This window comes from Anarhichas minor, unplaced genomic scaffold (assembly GCF_050575085.1).
Source record: "Anarhichas minor isolate MPS153535 unplaced genomic scaffold, ASM5057508v1 ptg000024l, whole genome shotgun sequence".
NCBI classification, from domain to species: domain Eukaryota; kingdom Metazoa; phylum Chordata; class Actinopteri; order Perciformes; family Anarhichadidae; genus Anarhichas; species Anarhichas minor.
The window spans coordinates 15,711,854-15,730,099 of NW_027466470.1; the positions used below are offsets into that span (position 1 = coordinate 15,711,854).

Below are 18,246 nucleotides of genomic sequence, written 5' to 3' on the forward strand. Positions count from 1 at the left end.
CTTGGGCATAATCTTGATGGGGCAGGTGAGAGTCAGAGAAGACCACAATCATGTGGAAGTGATGAGATTATCCGCCGTAAAGATGAAGATGTGATGGGACTGTTCACAATAAGGAAATGGAGGAATGATGATGATGATAGCAGATGCCGTTGTCAAAATGTATGACCTGGAGAGATGATGTAATGAATACGAACCAGTGTAGCAGATGATGCAGCAACAAATGCAACATGATTGGAATTTAATCAGCCATGTGTGGACGTATAAATGCAGTGACATTGACTTCACCTTTTCTGATTTAGCCAGATTAAACTGTGGAGTTTTATTTGTAATCAATCATCATTTGAAACCTGCGCAGTTAACACTGGTCTGCAATTAAGTTCTTCTTCTCTTTTATTGGCGAATAGCTGCTTTTTGTGGTGCATTTCCTTCAGCAAGCCAGTTAACTGCAGCTACAATGACCTCACAGAGGCAATGTACAGTAGGTAATGTGAATTGATAACTGTAGGTTTTAATGATGGTTTTACAGATAAAGGTCAGAATACTAATCATGAGAAGTGTGACTTTGCCTGTGAAAAAAGATTGTATAATGTCTTCTCTGTCTCTAAAGGAATTTCTAAAAAAAAAACATGATAATGTCATTGCAGTTTTCCCGATTTGGGCTTGTGGACTTTGAAGTTATAATGGAAAGCTGCATTACAAACTGGGGGGAGCTTAAAAGGGCATTTATTAGGCTAGAACAAGAGCACCGGGCTTTGAAGACACAGTGGCCAGTCTGTGGAATTACAACTTCTAGGTCCATCTTGTGATCACATTTGGCCCAAAACAACGTTTTTCAATAGACTTATATTGAGAAAGAGACACCTGTAACTCAGTGGATTCTTTTTTTTTTTAGGTAAATCAACTTCACAGGGCAAACACTTCAGTCGCCCTTAAATTATTAGGTTCTAAAAGTTGTAAAATGCAGACAAATTCAGAGTTATAACTAACTACCGTTCATGTGAGCGAGCTGTTACAGAGCGGCTCGGAAGCGGGATTAAAGCAAATGCTAGTGCGCTAGCTCTATGGACCCATGGATGCATTGGATTTTTGTAACAGGCAAACCTTCTTGGCTTCATGCATCCCAGTTGTATTCTCATGCATCCATGGGCAACAAAGATCTAATGAAAAAATGCTAGTATGTGTTGCATGATGGGAAATCTAGTTTTTTTAAGCTAGTCCTATACTATGGACCAAAAGTTAGGATATCGTGGCCTCGCTAGCTAAAATAAAGTACATTTCTCCTTATGGAATGGTTTTCACTCGTGCTGCTATTAGTATTACAAAACCTTACCTCGAATAAGAATACATGAATAAACAAACAAATTAACCCATTATAATGAGATGTAAATGAATACATATTGTTAATGAGTTAAAAATCCTCTAGTGCTTTCTGGGTGATAGAGCGTAAAAACACGGCAGCAACGACAAATGAATAATGATAGGCTTGCAGACAATTTCTTACAGCAAGTGGCAGAGCTTCATATTCAGTGACAAAGAGATCAGGGTTTGGGAAGAGACACACCTGGAGCTGATCTCCTCATCAGGGAGGTGAACAAATGGCAAGCAGGGAAGCGGATCTTGGAGATCATGCTGAGAGAAGAGCAGAGTCTCTTCTCCCCAGGATAGGGCTCTCGACCGAGCTAGGTTTTCGGATTTGCTTTGGCTTACTCTGAGTTATATGGATATATTGATCAAAGTTCAAGATCAAACTTTTTTCCCCCCGGTGATGAGGCAGACAGATGTTGCCAATATGGCCAAGTGAACAGTGGATGAGTAGATGACGGGTAATTAATAATTCTTCCTCTGATTCTCGTCATCTGTCTTTTTATCAGTCGCTCATCTCTCCTCTCCAGATGGTTCGAGATGTGTTAAAAGATGATGATGATGACGGTTGTGATGGTGACAACTGCCACGACGGTCACAGTGGAGAAGCACAGAAATGATGGTGGTGATGATGAGAGAGGTGAAGAAAAGAGTGACAAATCTGCCAGCAGGTAAGCTTGTGCCTATCCCATCTGACGCCATGCTTTGTGCAACTGGTGATCACATCAGGCTTTCTGTAGAAATAACCAAGAACCAACAGCGGCGGGTAGATTGACAGGCAATCCCACATTTAGTTGGACGGCTACACACAACTTGTTGTGATAAGAAATTCTCAGAGAAAGAGGGAACTGAGAAAGAAGAGCAGCGCAAGCGAGAGGGTGTGGTGTTGAAAAGGAATCAGAACAAACAAGAGACACAAACGCATTCGGATGCAAAACGGAGGCGCAATTACGGAACACTTGTAACAAGCTCATTAGCCGACGTGAATAATTTACCTCCCCTAATTGCTTCTGCGATGCCTTTTAACGTCTTCCATTTTCTTTTAGTGCGACTCACCTTACCTGCTGCCACACTTTAGTTCATTATATTCACTGTTCAACTTCATTACGCGCCACTGTTGTTCAAACTGCTGCACAGCTTTGTGCAGTAATAGGCTGATCTTTCCATGTCGTTATCTGAGCAAAGAAAACACTGGAGTGAATTTATCTTGGCGCTGTCTGATAGTTGAGTGGATCAGCAGCTGTACTGCAACCTTGATCCTCGAGAAAAAAAAGTTTCTGTCCGACTGTAACACGGACAAGGGAGACGAAAATAACACTGTCTACCTGTTTGAGTACATAACACTTGAATAGACTCTCTACCTGTGAACGCATCTATGGTAGCTGCAGTGCTCTGCTGCCGTCCTCTTCTCGCTGCCACAGTGATGGTGTACTCGGTACCGGGCTCAAGGTCGGTCAGAGTGGTGGTGGTTACGTCTTTAGGCACATTCAGCTGGAAAATGAAGGCACGGTTCAATCACTTATATAGTGCCTTTCACAGACATAAGTCACTAAGTGCTGAACAGGATCGTTATATCATACAAGACAGAAAATCACAAATTCAATAGGACTGCTCTAGGCACTTCCAGACTACTTCATAATAAAAGGTCATAGCCTTGTATTGGACGAGTATTGGGCGTCTGTGTCCAGTATACACGCGCATAGCTATTTATATTCAACGTTCATCCGTTCACTTCTTTACCTCAGCAGTGAGGCCAGAGGAGGATGTGTAGGTGACCTTGTAATGGTCGATGGGGCCCTGGACCACGCCCCACACCAGAGTGATGGTGTTGTCTGTCGAAGCCATCACAGTTAGATCCAGGGGCACATCCAGGCCTAATGTAAAGGAAACGAGATTTAAGAAAATGCTTTCCAAACAAAAATGTGAAAAAAAAGGAACACCCAGCACGAGCACATTAACGCGGTTAGTTACCCGCCTGAGTGGGCGTGTACCAACAGGGGGAGGGGATTTAAGATATTACATGACTTTTCCATCCAAGTGTCTTCATGTGCACATTTTCAAATTCCAAATAAAACAGCTGAGCTGAAACGCCAGACAATAGGAGGAAAGATATTTATTTAATTCAATTTATTTATCACTTACTTTTTAAATGTACTTTGCCCTCCCTTTGGTTGGGCTACCCCAAAAAATGATCTCCGTGAAAAGTTCACAAAGCTTTATTTCTGTCGACTACTAAAGTTATAATGTTATGTTCTGGTATGTTTTCTGTTTGTTGCTCTATTGCCTCATTCTCTTATGGTTTGTATTTTTGTATTCCGCATACAAAAAAGAAAGGAAAAGCAGCTGTTGAATGTCACAACCTTACATTTTCTTTTATAAATTGTGTTGATGGAAACATTTTAGTTTTGGTGAAATGCCAGAGATGTGCTCCAACATTGTGCAACATTTTAGCAGAAAAAGAACTCGTTCTTCCGTATATATCTACTGTTTATCCTCGTCTTTGATGAAGCACTGACATCAAAAGTAGGAGCGTTCCTGATTGAAATGTAAGAGTCAGCTTCTTCCTCCGTATTAACATAATGATCCCACGTTCTGTGTTTAATCTTCTGGTATTAGTTTTGTTCTCATGATTGCCATTTTCTTTCCTGCAGCAATGACCCAACTTGCCCAATGGATCATCAATGTTTGATTCTCATTTAGTCCTCTACTGCAACCCTCAATGTTTTGGGAGCTTCTTGTCAAATAGACTTTTTTTTTTTGGGGGGGGGGGGGGGGGAAAGTAAGACGGAAAGAACTTCAACTAAATCCACTGTAAGTAGAAATGATGCTTTGCACTTTCAGCAACTCAAACTTAGCAGACAGGAGATGTTGTCATATTATTTAAAGCTATTTGAAAATGACGTGATAGCTGAATTTCATTTTTAAAGTTCAAAGAGTGGGACAGAAAGTGCTTGTTCGTAAAACAAATGCAGGCATAATTTAGCAAAGTGCAAAAATACCTTCAGCCATTAAAATGATTGCAACTGGAGGGAAGATGTGCTCGACAGTCAACGTTACGGGAAAGATTATTGAAGCACCTCCGTGCACTAACATTTCAAACAGAAGGTTGAATGGGATCTTTTTTGTCTCTCCACCTAAACACAATAAAAATTAAAATGGCCGATCAAGTGCTGAGGTAAAGAGAGGGCCATTAGCAATTAATGGTATTCATTATTACAGCTTTAAAATTCCGTAATGGGAACTTTGACCCCAGCTAGTGATATAAAACTCCCTCTCCCTAAAACAGCACAAGTCTTGCCAAAATCTGATTTGCTTAATGCCACTAAAATGTCTTTTAATGGTTGGAACAGGAGCACTGACCAGCCTGCTGTGAAGCTTTCTAGTACAACGCTGCTGTGATTCACTTAGTGTGTTCTACTTGCATTAGTGGAGTCTAAACAGTAATCCACTCACCCGTCCTGGCGTTCATTGTTGCCGGTGTACTCTGGTTGCTACCTTTCATGGCAGAAATGCCGATCCCGTACTCTGTGCCTGGCAGCAGGTCTGAGGCACAAAGACACAAAGAGCGGTTAGTAATGTAACACACGATACAGCAAGAAGGAACATCACACGGACTCGCCTTCTGAAGCAGAGTGCATGTCAACTACATTGTAGTTTCTCATAGCCCAAGTTAGCTCTCCATCGGCGATGAGGTCTTGAGCAAATTTACATGTACAAGAGTATGATTTCTGAAGAAACGCGCTTTTTTTTTTGCCAACAGCATAATTGATCAGTTTAAAATCAATTCAGGACATCCCCAGAGATTCTCAAGCTACAGAAATAAGGTAATGAGGAATAGAAATGAGCGAGAGTGTGACAGAGATTATCAGCAGGGAGAAAGTGAGAGTGACAGAGAAGGAATGAGGGTGGTGGCAGCATCGATTGCAATGGCCCAACACAATAACACAAGGACCTTTTCCTTCTATTCTTATGCCGGACGTGACCTTTCCAGCACTGTGGCCTTTCAGAAAAAAAAACATCCCAGCTGACCCCTTCTTTCTGACAGCCTTTCAATACGCCCGCAGGACAACAAGCGTCTCAATAGATACAATCAGTCGTCCCGTCAGCTAAATGTTAGCTCTGGAGATAATCCCACCATGTTAAACACAAGGGCACTAGCCAGCTTCTTCAGTACACATTAGATGCATTGTGATAATACTCAAGGCATTAGCAAAAAAACATTGCCGTGAGCAAAAGACCCCCTTTCAATAAAAATAGACTAACAACAATAAGCAAATGAAAGAAAACACAACACATGACTTCTCACTGCTTACCTGTGAGGGAGGTCTTAGTGGTGGCTCCCTCATTGCGTGGTACAATGACTTTATCATACTGGTCTCCTGCTAAAGTGCTGTACACCACCTGGTAGCCCTCCACCTACATTTAAACATATACATTTAAACACTTACAACAAGGGAAGGGAATACAACGCGTTCACTATGAGTCAAAGCAGCTTTAAATTGGTTCATAGAATAAAGGGTTTATTTTGAATTAGTGCAGCACGATATCTGTCTCTCTGCCAACACTCTGCAGAATCATGGGGATGAATAGAGACATCATGACAGACTGGCTTCATAAGTCTGGTTGTGTACTTAGTGAGGCCCTGCGTGAAACAACCTGATTTACCACATTAAAACATTCAGTGACCACTTGAACCCAGTAAATGTGTTCGTAGTGATATTTGCGGACTAATGCAGACCGACCTGTGTGTGATGATAAAGTGCTAAAATACAACAAGACAAGAATTTAGATAATTGGGGGCAATAAACTTCAAAAAGTATGCAGGAAGGGTCATGGAGGGTTGGAGAACGTCCAGGGATTCAGAGCAATTTGGTTGTTATTTTTACAAAAGAGACATAATTATCATACTCTCAGTGATATGAAGCGCACCTAAGGTTGTGCTGAGACACTGTGGAGGCTTTGAAGTATGTCAGAATAGTCCACGACATGTATTTGAAAAATAAACACTTATGTAACCTACTTTATATCACAATATATAAATGCTTCATTAGTCTTGCAATAAAAATGTACTTAGGTGAAAGTACAGAGGCATATTCAGCAAACTGCACTTAAAAGAATCAATAGTTAAAGTACTAATTTTTGCCCTTCAGGAGTATTTTATCTATACCGGCCTAATTCAATGTCTATTTTGGATTATTATAACTATTACATTGCATAATATTTCATATGTCCTCATGTTTTGAATGTAAAATCTTAATCGGCAAAGTAATTAAAATTGTTAGTGGACTAGAAAATACATATACAATGTGCAAAATACTATACAGCTAAAATAATAAAGTAAAGTACAAGTACCACAAAACTGTACGTAGATACAAAACCAGTAAAAAATAAAAGTACATGTGCTTAATTACTCTCCACCACCAATAGCTGCATATAACTTCAAGACCATTTACTACATCAGAATACAGGCAGTTTTAAAAACAACCAATCAAAAGACGACACAACACACTTTGTTTTACCGAAGATTCACACCCGACCTGATAATCACTGAAATGGGTTGAAAAGCAAACTATGAAAATAAACTGCAAATGCTTTTTGGACCCAGGTCTACTTACCTCAGCCTCACTGTTGTCCCATTCAAGCTCCAGGGTGGTGGAGCTCTTGGACAGGAGCCGCAGGTTCTTGGGGGCATCGATCTCTGAGAAGAACGATAAAGCTGACAATGTTGGGGACACTGAGACCAATTCGTGAACAAGCAAACATCATCAGACACAGATCCAGTTAGTTATCAACTGTTAATTACTACAGTTGATCTGTATGTATAATGACATCACTTACTGTACATCAGATGCTATACATGTCTGTTTAAAGAACATTGTACTCAAGATGGAGCTGAAAGTGATGTCATTTTGATGAAGTTCACTTGTTGTTTACTTTCTCCTGCACAATCAAGGTCAATAATTACCTTGAACAGATGTTCACTTCCATATATATCCAATATGAATAAACAGTATGTTTTACATCATCAACTCTTGACTCGGAGGCAGGCACAGGATCACACGCACCACTATCACACAACTATCTACTTGCTGTCAGGCCTCACCGGTAGTAAATTCAGTGGAAATAGAGCCGCTCTCGTTTCCTTTTCTCACTCCACTCACGGACACCTCGTAACGTGAGCCGGGACGCAGAACCTGCGGAACAAAATAACAACAACACAGGGACAGTTTAGTCTGTGTAATCTCCAGACACAGAGGGAAGGCAGATTCTGGGATGATTTAACAAGCATGACAAACGTACACACACACACACACAATATATTTACAATGTGATAACCCCAAAGCCAGCTCTCAACCCAAAGATAAACGGTTTAAGTTGTGAGGACTGGCTTTTCTGTCCCCAGATGGCAGGTGAGTCCACATATTTGTGTCTGTATGATCAGATCTGTGACACCACAACGTGATTAATTGCACACACATGCCACCGCTCACCTGCAGGGAGTACTGGCTGAGTGTGGGCTGGAGGCGGAAGGTGGTCCGTGGGCCCTCTCCTCCCACCAGGCCGTAACGTAACACAATCTGATCAATCTTTGCTTTTGGCGGTGTCCACTCCACAAATGCTACGGTGTCCGACACATCCCGCACAATCAGCTGAGTGGGGCCATCGATCACTGCGAAGAAAACAAGGACAGAAGAAGAAGAATTATTGAGAGTCCTGTTGCAATGTGTTCTTTACCTCACCATCTATTGCTGCACTTTTTTTTAAAATTGGTCTAGGTATTTTTGTACACAATCACCTGATTTTTGGTTAGATAGTTAGTTAGTTAGATGGTAAGTTAGTCAAACCTTTTTAGATAATTCTCGCTTAGGGAGGGATGCAACTTCATTATTTTGACAATACAAATTGTGAAAAATGCCTGTGACAATTTCAAGAAGTCCAAAGTGATGTTTTTAAATTGCTTCTTTTGTCCAACTAACGCTCCAAAACCTTGATAAATTCAGTTTACTGTCACATAAGACAGTGTGTACCATACTTCTGGCTTGTGATCCTTTAAAATAAAGCAGTGTTTACATGCGACCCCTCTCACCAGAGGTGTCAGGAGTCTAAAAGTTACAAGTTTGACATCTAATCTTTTGAGATTGTCCCATTTGAATATATTTTTAAGGCCAAAAAAGAAAAACTATCTGATATTTTACAAGAAACTAAGATAGATTTGAGATAAGAATTACATTTTGTGCAGCAGAATTAACCCAGATTTATGTTGTGACCCATTGCAGGGGTTCCTATTTTGTGAATCACTAACGATTAAGAACAAGAATTGCCGCCTCGCGGTTGTATGCCATTTCACATCCATGTCTGTAATACATTTCATCACTTCATCATTTTTATCCTAATAGACATTCTTGTGAAATTAGCATATCAATTCTTGTTTCATGGCTTGTGTTTTGTGAGACCAAAGTGACCTTTGACCACCAAATTCTGGTGGTTCAAGTGGATGTTTGTGGGAAATTTGAAGTAATTTCCTCCAGGCGTCTAAGTCTGTCAAGAAAATCCTAGAAGCTAAACTTCTCAAATGTTAAATGTTATCTTACTACAACTACATAGCTGTACAAGAACTTGGCGTGAATAAAATACAGCCTTGGCCAAATCGTGATAAAATAAACAAAATCAAAAGAACAAGTTCTGATCTGACGAAACATTTGGTGCCAACTTTTGGTTTGGACACATTTCAGTCAGTGTGAAAAGGGGAAGCTAAAATGGAAAACTTCAAGCCCATGCAGTGGTAGATTAGTTATCTGAAAAAGCTGTTCTCCGACAGCCAAGCATGTAAAGCTTATCAGACCTCACACACACACACACACACACCGAGACAGTAGGCTTTATCTGTGCAAGGTGTAAAACATAAGCGGTGATAAAAGTCTCTCTATGCTGATTGCTGGAAAACCACATCTATTAGGTGTGAAGTCCTGAAAACACACTGTGAGGAACACCCATCTGACAACAGCACAGCTCCCAGGGCCACTTGGTGTGTTGATCGCGAGTGAGGGGAAAATGGAGTGCGCGATCTGCAGGCCGATTGGAGCGGCGTCAGCAGTAATGTGGGCGTTGTAACGGACCGCTGTGTTCTCGGTAAATCAACACTTTTATTGATGTTTTTACTGCAGTTAAATGGGGCTCAAAGCTACTACTTAAATGACAAGTATGCACAGTGTTTGATGATAAATTAGCTTTTGAAATATCCAAATAGGTTTAAAATAAGGTGACAATCATTTAATATTGAGGAACAAATCTAAATAGCACATGACACAATTGTTTAGTTCAACAGACGTTTTAAATTGAAAGCGCCGTGGTGGCAACGATAGCATTATTATTCTCCGTTGATGGCCTGAGAGGGAACATATGTAAATTATATATTTCACACACTGAGCGACACAGGACTAGAAAGTCTTCCTTAAAGCTTTTGAGATCTAAATACGTCCCACACTAAGTCTCGACATATTGCCGGTCCACCCCGATCCTTGATGTATTAGAAATTGGTCCCTCGGGTCTCGTCCTAGAAAACATCCTGAGGAAGAGCAGTTGCTCAAAACCTGCTCCCGCATCAGCTGTCCTCTCCCTCCGGGTTTCCTCCGACTCCTCATCACGCTCACTCCGTCTCCGAGGAAGGCTAAATCTTTGTTATAAATAATTGAGTGACTTCAAATTTGTCTTTTCCTCTTTCTTTATCCAATAAGGTGTCCTGCAGTTTGCCGCCGTGAAAAATGAATGACCGAGTTCCATGAATTATTTATCAATACTTAATTACAACCAGCGAAATGAAAAAAAAAAAAAAGACTTGACAGGAAATTGATGGTGTTTTGACTGCAGACATCAGAGCTTGAATTGTTATGGACGAGGTTTGAATTGGATCTATTACAGCTGACTAGTAATAGTGTCAGAGGGTGAGCAGTGGGGGCAATACCTCAGTGAGCTTTATATCAGGGACATAAATGGTGGCAGACCAACAAATGTGTCAAGGTGAGTCTCACTGTTTATGCCAGGGTAGTTAGCTGCGTGTGTGTGTGTGTGTGTGTGTGTGTGTGAGAAGGGGCAGGGAATACTATGCTACATGTGGTGCTGAAATGAAAAGTTAATCAATTGACTGATTAACAGAAACTTAATTGTGGACTGTTATGATACTCGTTTAATCATTTAAACCTTTTAAAAGGAAAAAATGCCAAACATTTGCTTCTTTCAGCTCGTCAACAATGAGGACTTGCTGTTTTTTTTAATCATTGTAAATTTAAAACCTTTAGGCTCCAAATCTGAGCCCATGGTGCTCTGCCGGACACCGGTGGATTGCTCCCTCCAGGTGGGGACGGAGTGCCTACCTCAAGCGAAGGAGTTTAAGTATCTCGGGGTCTTGTTCACGAGTGAGGGTAAGATGGAGCGGGAGATCGACAGACGGATCGGTGCGGCTGCAGCAGTAAAGCAGGCGCTGCACTGGACCGTCTTGGTGAAGAGGGAGCTGAGCCGGAAAGGCAAAGCTCTCAATTTACCACTCGGTCTACGTTCCTACCCTCACCTATGGTCACGAACTCTGGGTCGTGACCGAAAGGACAAGGTCGCGGCTACAAGCGGCCGAAATGAGCTTCCTCCGTAGGGTGGCCGGGCTCAGCCTTAGAGATAGGGTAAGGAGCTCGGTCATCAGGAGGGAGCTTGGAGTCGAGCCGCTACTCCTTCGCGTCGAAAGGAGTCAGCTGAGGTGGTTCGGGCATCTAATTAGGATGCCTCCTGGACGCCTCCCACTGGAGGTTTTCCAGGCACGTCCAACTGGGAAGAGACCCCGGGGAAGACCCAGAACACGCTGGGCTGGGAACGCCTCGGGATCCCCCAGAATGAGCTGGAACATGTTGCCGGTGAGAGGGAGGTCTGGGTCAGCCTGCTTGGCCTGTTGCCACCGCGACCCGACCCCGGATAAGCGGAGGAAAATGGATGGATGGATGGATGGATAGGCTTTGGACTGTTGTTTGGACAAAACAAGCAACTTTGAGATATAACCTTGGGTTTAATAAACAGATGTCAGTTGGAGTGCTGCTCACATGCATTACACCTTTCTTTGGTATTATAGTACGTGCATTATTTAAAAATGGTAGTGACTAGTTGGCTGTAAGCGTCCTCCTCAGGCCACACATTTGTAACTTGTCTTAAAGCCTCTGAAGTATGCTATATTGCATCAAATGTTTTGGACTAAATGAGCAACAATCAGTTGTTTGTGAAAACATAGCGTCTATATATTTCCTAGAGAGAAAATGTGACTGTATTTTCATTTTATCGTTGACATCATATCCTGATGTGACAGTTTATCTTTACGGTTCCCATGAATACATACGTGTGACGACAGTAGCAGTGAATGGCTGGCTTCGGCCCTGGTCTCGGAGCGCCACTAGGTTAACAGTGTACTCCTCCCCTGGTCTCAAGCCAGTCTGAACAAAGGAAGTGATGGTGCTGGGCAGCTGGGCAGTCATCCCGCCATCATTGTCCTGGGAAAAACACAGAGATAGAAGGACTATAAAACAAAAACAAGATGTTTGCATATTTTGAGTAAATGCCAGATACTGTGTGGCTTAAACTTCTCTCAGTGGAGATCTGGCAGATAAAAAGTATCCCCATCAGTATGACATTAACAGTGACTCATGCAGTAGATTTTCTGAACTGTATTTTTTTTTTTACAGAATTGAATATTTTTTGGTTGGTTTAGCACATTAAGTTCCCAATCCGTGCAGCGTACTGTATGTATGCTATCGTGATATTTCTCACACCACATTCTGCCGAGGCAGCACTCATGTTCATTTCCAAAGGCCTGTCACTCATCCATATGGAGCGCCTGCTATTCCCAGCTGTTCTCAGAGAGCCAGTGTTGCACATGTACTTGCTGCCGACAGACAGATGTTACACCTACTGCTGCTCCAAGATCCCCCCAAAAAAAGCCTGCGCTACGAAAAGGCTGATATTAAAACAGAACATATAACAGCTTGCTTGCTTTCCTGAATCAAAACTGTAATTAGAGATGTAATCCATTTAATCACCTCAGCTAAATTACCGGGGTGGGCAGTAACACACAGCGGTAATCTTCTAATAACAATTGGTCCTCAATCTCAATAATAATACAGATGAACGGTAAATTATACAGAACAAATCAACGACAGTATATCCACTCCCATCTCCTATGTGGCAGTCGCCGGTAATTAGCAGGCGGTAACCTCCGGGTCTTAAAAGTAAAGCCAATGCGAAAAAGCCTTAAACTTGCATTCTTTCTAATAGCGATCAGGGGGCGACTCCTCCTGTTGCAAAACTAAGTTCAACTGAAACAAAGTCTAAGAGAAAAATGACTCTACTTCTCACTTGATGTATTATCTCACAAAATATTATGAACATGAGTTTGTAGCCTCAATCGCTGGTTTTAAGTCTTCATTTAAGTTCATTTTGTGATTTATGGTCCCATTTAGAGTACAACAGACGATAAAGCAGGGTCTGCTTCAGGGCGTGGCTACCTCGTGATTGGCAGGTCGTTACCGCAGCCTTGTCCTGTGTGGGAGTTGAGACTTCAACACCTTCACAGTGTGTTTTCAGTCCATAGCTGTAATATTTTGGCAGAGGTGGGTAGTAACGAGTCACCTTTACTCTGATGTATTTCTGAGTAAATTGTACCTGTCAGAGTAGTTTTATAGCAATACTTCTTACTCCTACTAGAGTAGAATTTAAGAGAGAAAACATTAGTTTCACTCCGTGACATTTGGACGGATTCATTGCGCTACGTTTATTTATTTATTATTGTATGCGTTCATGATCCGTTAAAAGGCAAGTGGTCAGCTTGTCAAGCTGGTCCCAGGTCTGCTGACGCTCTGTTATCCTACAGCCACAACTTCACATGCCTCTCTATTCAGAGCAGCATGACTGAAACCTCAGCAGGCCCAAATTCATCTATTTTATTTTTGGACAAGCGACTGCACGCTGAAAGCAAATTACAAACATCTGACAGATATTCCCCGATATCCCATTCTTTGCAAACATTATGAGAAGCAGATTGACACACGGATAATGAGGGAACACAGCAAGGATGCTAGTGAGATGCTAACTGGTATTATTGGAAAAAAATATAATTATTGTCTGTGACAATTTGTGAAATTAGATTCTCTTCATGCAATGCCTTGACGTCCTTCAGAATGCATATAAATAGACAAGTGTGGGATGTCATACAGATATATATATATCTTATATATATATCATATATCTTCTGCCGAAAGTACATTCAATTAAAACTGTTAGGTGTGAAGTTTGTCGGGAGTAACAGGGACATTGTTTCTGGAAAAATGTGTTGTTGAATATTTATTATAGTAAATTTCTCAGAGAGGGAGATCTAAAAAACAGGGCAAATAAAACATTGCTGGATACCACTAGAGGTAAGTGATACAATATATTTTCTGATTTGGGTACGCAGATGAATAATGATACTAAATATATCTTTAAACGATATAAAAGTATTACAAGCTGTTTGGGGTTTATGTCCCACTTAACCACCTGATTCCTTCAACAAGATGCAGCTTCAGAGGCTCAAATGAGCCATAAAGATTGATTTTTCCGTTATTGCCTGACACCGTCTCGTCTTCCCGGGAGTCAAGGAGAGAGTCACAAAGTGCATCTGAACGGTGTTAAAGGCACGCTTTAACATCAGGTCAAGTCCATGTTAGACGTCATGTGAACACATGCTTTGTATAAAGAGAACACTACATATTTGCACAGCCTCATCATGTGTCGTGAACTGTAGGCTTTGCACATTCGCTTGACTATTCAACGTGAATGACAATGCTTCAGGTAAACCTCAACGGTAATGCAGGTGTCATGTGTGCTTTTTCAAAAGAAACCTGCAGCAGCTCATCCAACAATGACAATTAAAAAAGGGAGCTTCCAGGAAACTGAAACAGCTCTTGTGTCCTTGACAAAGTCACACAAATGATATAAATCATTACTGAGAATATTTCTTATGGCCAGCTTAATCTATTTATTACAAAAAGCCCAAAATATAACATATCACATGGTGTGGCAGTATGATGTTTTATTGGAGCATCAGATGTATAATGTAGCTGTTTCTAACAGTGTCACCGGCAGGTCTCAAATCTGGCCCTGCCGGCACTCTCTCTCCCTCTGTTTCCTTTTTTACAGAGGAGTGAGTTCAGTGTTTGTTTGAATGGGCCAATGCTTTCATGCCTACTTCCATTACAAGATTGTCAAAATTCACAATCCCCATTGCTGGATTAAATCCACAGGGGGTGGGAGCGCCAACTCGTAATAGGATTTCCCCCCATGGCTGGAGCGAGGGAGCGGCCGCGTGGAAAGATACAGGGAGGAGCGTTTACAGAAGAGGATGGAGAGGAAGACGGAGGTGAAGGAGAAAGAAAAGGACAGAGGGCACCTTCGGGGGCCAAGAGGTGGTAGATGGAGAGTAGAAACAAGAGAGTAGGAGGAAAAAAGGGTAAAGGGATGGAAAGTGCTAGAAGAAGAGAGACATGAAAGATCAGGAAGAAAGAGAAAGGAAGGCTAAAAGCAATAAAATTAAATTAGTTTTTTTAATTCAGAAATGTTCTATCCTTTAAGGGATTGAAATAACACAAAAAAAGTATCTTAACATCAGATTTGAGGCCGGACCAAAGGATATCTCCCCCGAGAACACCTTAAAGGAGAAAACCAATTACTGTGAGAGGGCATGAGATTAGAGTGCAGTGAGTACCTGAGTTTACAGCGGGAATTAGAAAGAAAAAGCTTTTTGCTTTCTGGCTTTGAACCTGGGCCTGCAATGGTTTTACCAAGGGTTATTCTGCAAAAGGGTTTAATGGCTCATCCACCTAATAGCCAATAAGCTGAAGACAATCCGCTTGTCTAATTTGGTATGGACTTCAAGTTGAGGAAAAACCCCAAGAAAACCTAAATCCATCCGGTTATTTTTCTTCCCGTTTCTACACAGAAACTCAAAGTCATTTATAGATTAGAATTAGTGAGAAATTTGAAAAATAAAAAGTCAGTTTTTTCCTTCTGTTCATCTCACACACAAGGACAGTGCGCGTGTCCTTCAGCCTGCTATAGTGCTGTCGTCTCACATTGGGACGGACAGCAAACACATACACTGACGAGCAAATTCACAAGGAATGTATTTGGGCCGCTGATAGCAGGCGGCCCCCGCCATGTGTTTTGTTGTGAATTAGCCCGCGTGTCCACACAGCTCGACTCTACCTTGGGGATGAAGCTGATCTCCCATCCGTCGAAGGAATAGTAGAAGGGTAACCACTGGACCTCCACTGACGTCTCCGTGATGTATTTGAAGACTAAACCATCCGGATTGGAGAGATCTGGAGAGGTAGCAAGAGACGTATCATTGTTCTTCAGTGACCCACACAGACCATAAATCACTCCTCCATCTCATGCTGAAGGTGACCAGTGCTGAACCTTTCTCTTTTACATTTATTGTTCTGTTCTGTTCTTCCCTCTGTCTTTATTCATTTTACTATGTTTCGATCACCCTGATGCTGCACTAAATGTTAGGATTGACAGTTTTTGCTAAAAAAAAATGTGCTGTTTGTATAAAATGATGACCAAAAACTTATCAACAAGCAGTTATTTTCTGCCCGCTGAGAGCAGGCATAGTACTGATGATGGTTATATATAAAACCCCTGCAACATTAGTTTAAAACAAATGACTCATATTTAACAAAATGCTAAAATTACTTTTTTTTTTTTTTCACAAGCAGCCGTGTCCTCATAAATCTTTCCAGATAATCAAATACTACATTTCATAATTACGTTTTGCAAAGACAACCCAACAAATCACATCACGTATGAAAAATGGTTGCATCAAACTTAATTGCCCTAAATTGACTTTATAACTCCAAACTCTGCTATCACTGAAATTAAAGTCACGTATCTGTGAAATGGGGGATCATTTAACCAGCCAAGACTGAAGTAATGGCAATAGTATGCAGCCAGCTGATGTTGAGTGGATATAATATTCTGTATTTCATTGAAAATAGGCTTTTAATCAGTTAATCGGTGTGTTTTCATATCTCTGATAAGCATGGAATAGTATGTGTTTCTAGCTGATCCAATGATCTGCCATCAACACGGGCCAGGAGGTACACATTCAGACGGTGTTCATATTTGTGTGCGTGTATTTTTGTATGAGTGACATCAAGCAGGTGTTACAATTGGGCTTCATAACCAGTTGGCACAGAGGAGCAGCTGGTATCCTCACTCTATTGACGCTGAGAAACATCTTCGGGAAGATTTAACCACAAAAAAAAAAAAGAAAAGGTGAGAGACAGGGTGTGTGTGCATCCCCATGAGCGGCTGTGTCCGTGTGAGAATACATGCACACAGCACACATTTGAGTTATTACATTAATATGCGGTTGGAACCAAACATGGCCTCAGTGGAATATGCTTCAGGGCTCCCACGAGAACAGATTTTCGAAACAAGCGACAGGACTGCACTTACAGGTCAAAACGGTGATGCTGGCAGGGACGCTGATACTGTTGTTAATGACAGCGAACACGTTGATGTTGTACTCCATGCCTGCCTCCAGGCCTGAGATAGTGTAGGTGGTGGTATTGCCTGGAATCCTTATCTCTAATTGCACACCTGACAGAGAGACAGGTCAAAAGATACACTGGTACATTTAAACTGTGTGTGCTTTAAGACATTTTGAATCAGCTGAAACTTAAATCACTATCTTCTCTGCCCTCGAAAGGCCAGCACACGTCTGCACATACCTCCAGGGCTGCTCGGTGTGTAGGTCACTAAGAAATCTGTCAGCACAACAGACCCCTCCCACTCCACGTCAACTGTGCGATCAGTCACGCCTCGTATCTTCACATTCATGGCCGGTGCCACTGTTGAGACCAAAAAACACAAAATTATGTTTTTACGTGTGTTTTTGCAATTATATTCATACAATGTAACCACTATATCACCTTTTGAAAGACTCTCTAGTATATTGCATGTGTTACAAGATTGCAGTTAGCCATTACATTTCTATGGCAAAGTTTTTCCACACACATAATTCATTATTTCAGTGTAGGGGGGGGGGGGGGGGGGCATTTTAGTTTAGTTTATTTGACACAGTGAGAGAGAGCAGCCCACATCACACATACGTATCTGCATAGACATGTCAGGCATTTGAATATGCAACTCATTCCAATTTCCTGCTAAACAGAAGCTACAGGACCAAATACCCATGTTGGTATTGAACGTCAGCAAGCTAAAGTCAGCAACACTAGCGCTAGTCTGCTGGCAATGGAGTTCCCCCAACACTACGGAAGTGGTCTTTTAGATACTCAGGGGCTTTGTTGTTGTAAAATGTGCACCACGCTGAGTTGTAGTTGTATGCCTCTATCCTTCAGAGGCAACCACTCGAACTGTGGGGGTATTTGTTTCAAAATGTTGACCAGCAGTCTCAATGTTGCTTTATTGATTAAATGAGCTTTTCTAACCAAATCCTGGATCTGTTGTTCACTTCCCCGACTAATGCTCTGTTCACACTAAGAGGGACACAGCAACAGGCTACAAGTCATTTTCAATAGAAGTCAATGGCAAACTGACACGCTAGAAATGAATGGTGAGTCCGTCTCAACTTGAAGGCGTTTCCTTTGGTCTAAAAGAAAAGCTGTTAGTCAGTTCCAAGTGCTGATTAGCAACATAACTACGTCAACGAGAGTTTGAGCAAAACTTGTACAGCAACTCGACAACAATGCAGCTGGCCACGCTTGGCTGTTCTGTTGCTTTTGTCACTGGTAGTGTGAACACATAGTTAAAAAAAGATCCTGTACTGCTAACAGAGAGTTTGGCAGGAGAAAT

The 18,246-nt window shown here is 41.6% G+C and overlaps 1 protein-coding gene across 1 annotated transcript in view; it reads right to left on the reverse strand.

Annotated features, from left to right (window-relative positions):
- Positions 1-18,246, reverse strand: part of tnr (tenascin R (restrictin, janusin)) — a 62,087-nt gene that overhangs the window by 33,047 nt on the left and 10,794 nt on the right. The window contains exons 6-16 of the mRNA XM_076098562.1: positions 17,163-17,282; positions 16,888-17,031; positions 15,631-15,746; positions 11,735-11,885; positions 7,854-8,032; positions 7,466-7,556; positions 6,978-7,078; positions 5,676-5,778; positions 4,816-4,905; positions 3,103-3,236; positions 2,724-2,853 (exon numbers count right to left, since the gene is read on the reverse strand). Coding sequence (XP_075954677.1) covers positions 2,724-2,853; positions 3,103-3,236; positions 4,816-4,905; positions 5,676-5,778; positions 6,978-7,078; positions 7,466-7,556; positions 7,854-8,032; positions 11,735-11,885; positions 15,631-15,746; positions 16,888-17,031; positions 17,163-17,282 — 1,359 coding nt within the window. The remainder of the gene's footprint in view (positions 1-2,723; positions 2,854-3,102; positions 3,237-4,815; positions 4,906-5,675; positions 5,779-6,977; positions 7,079-7,465; positions 7,557-7,853; positions 8,033-11,734; positions 11,886-15,630; positions 15,747-16,887; positions 17,032-17,162; positions 17,283-18,246) is intronic.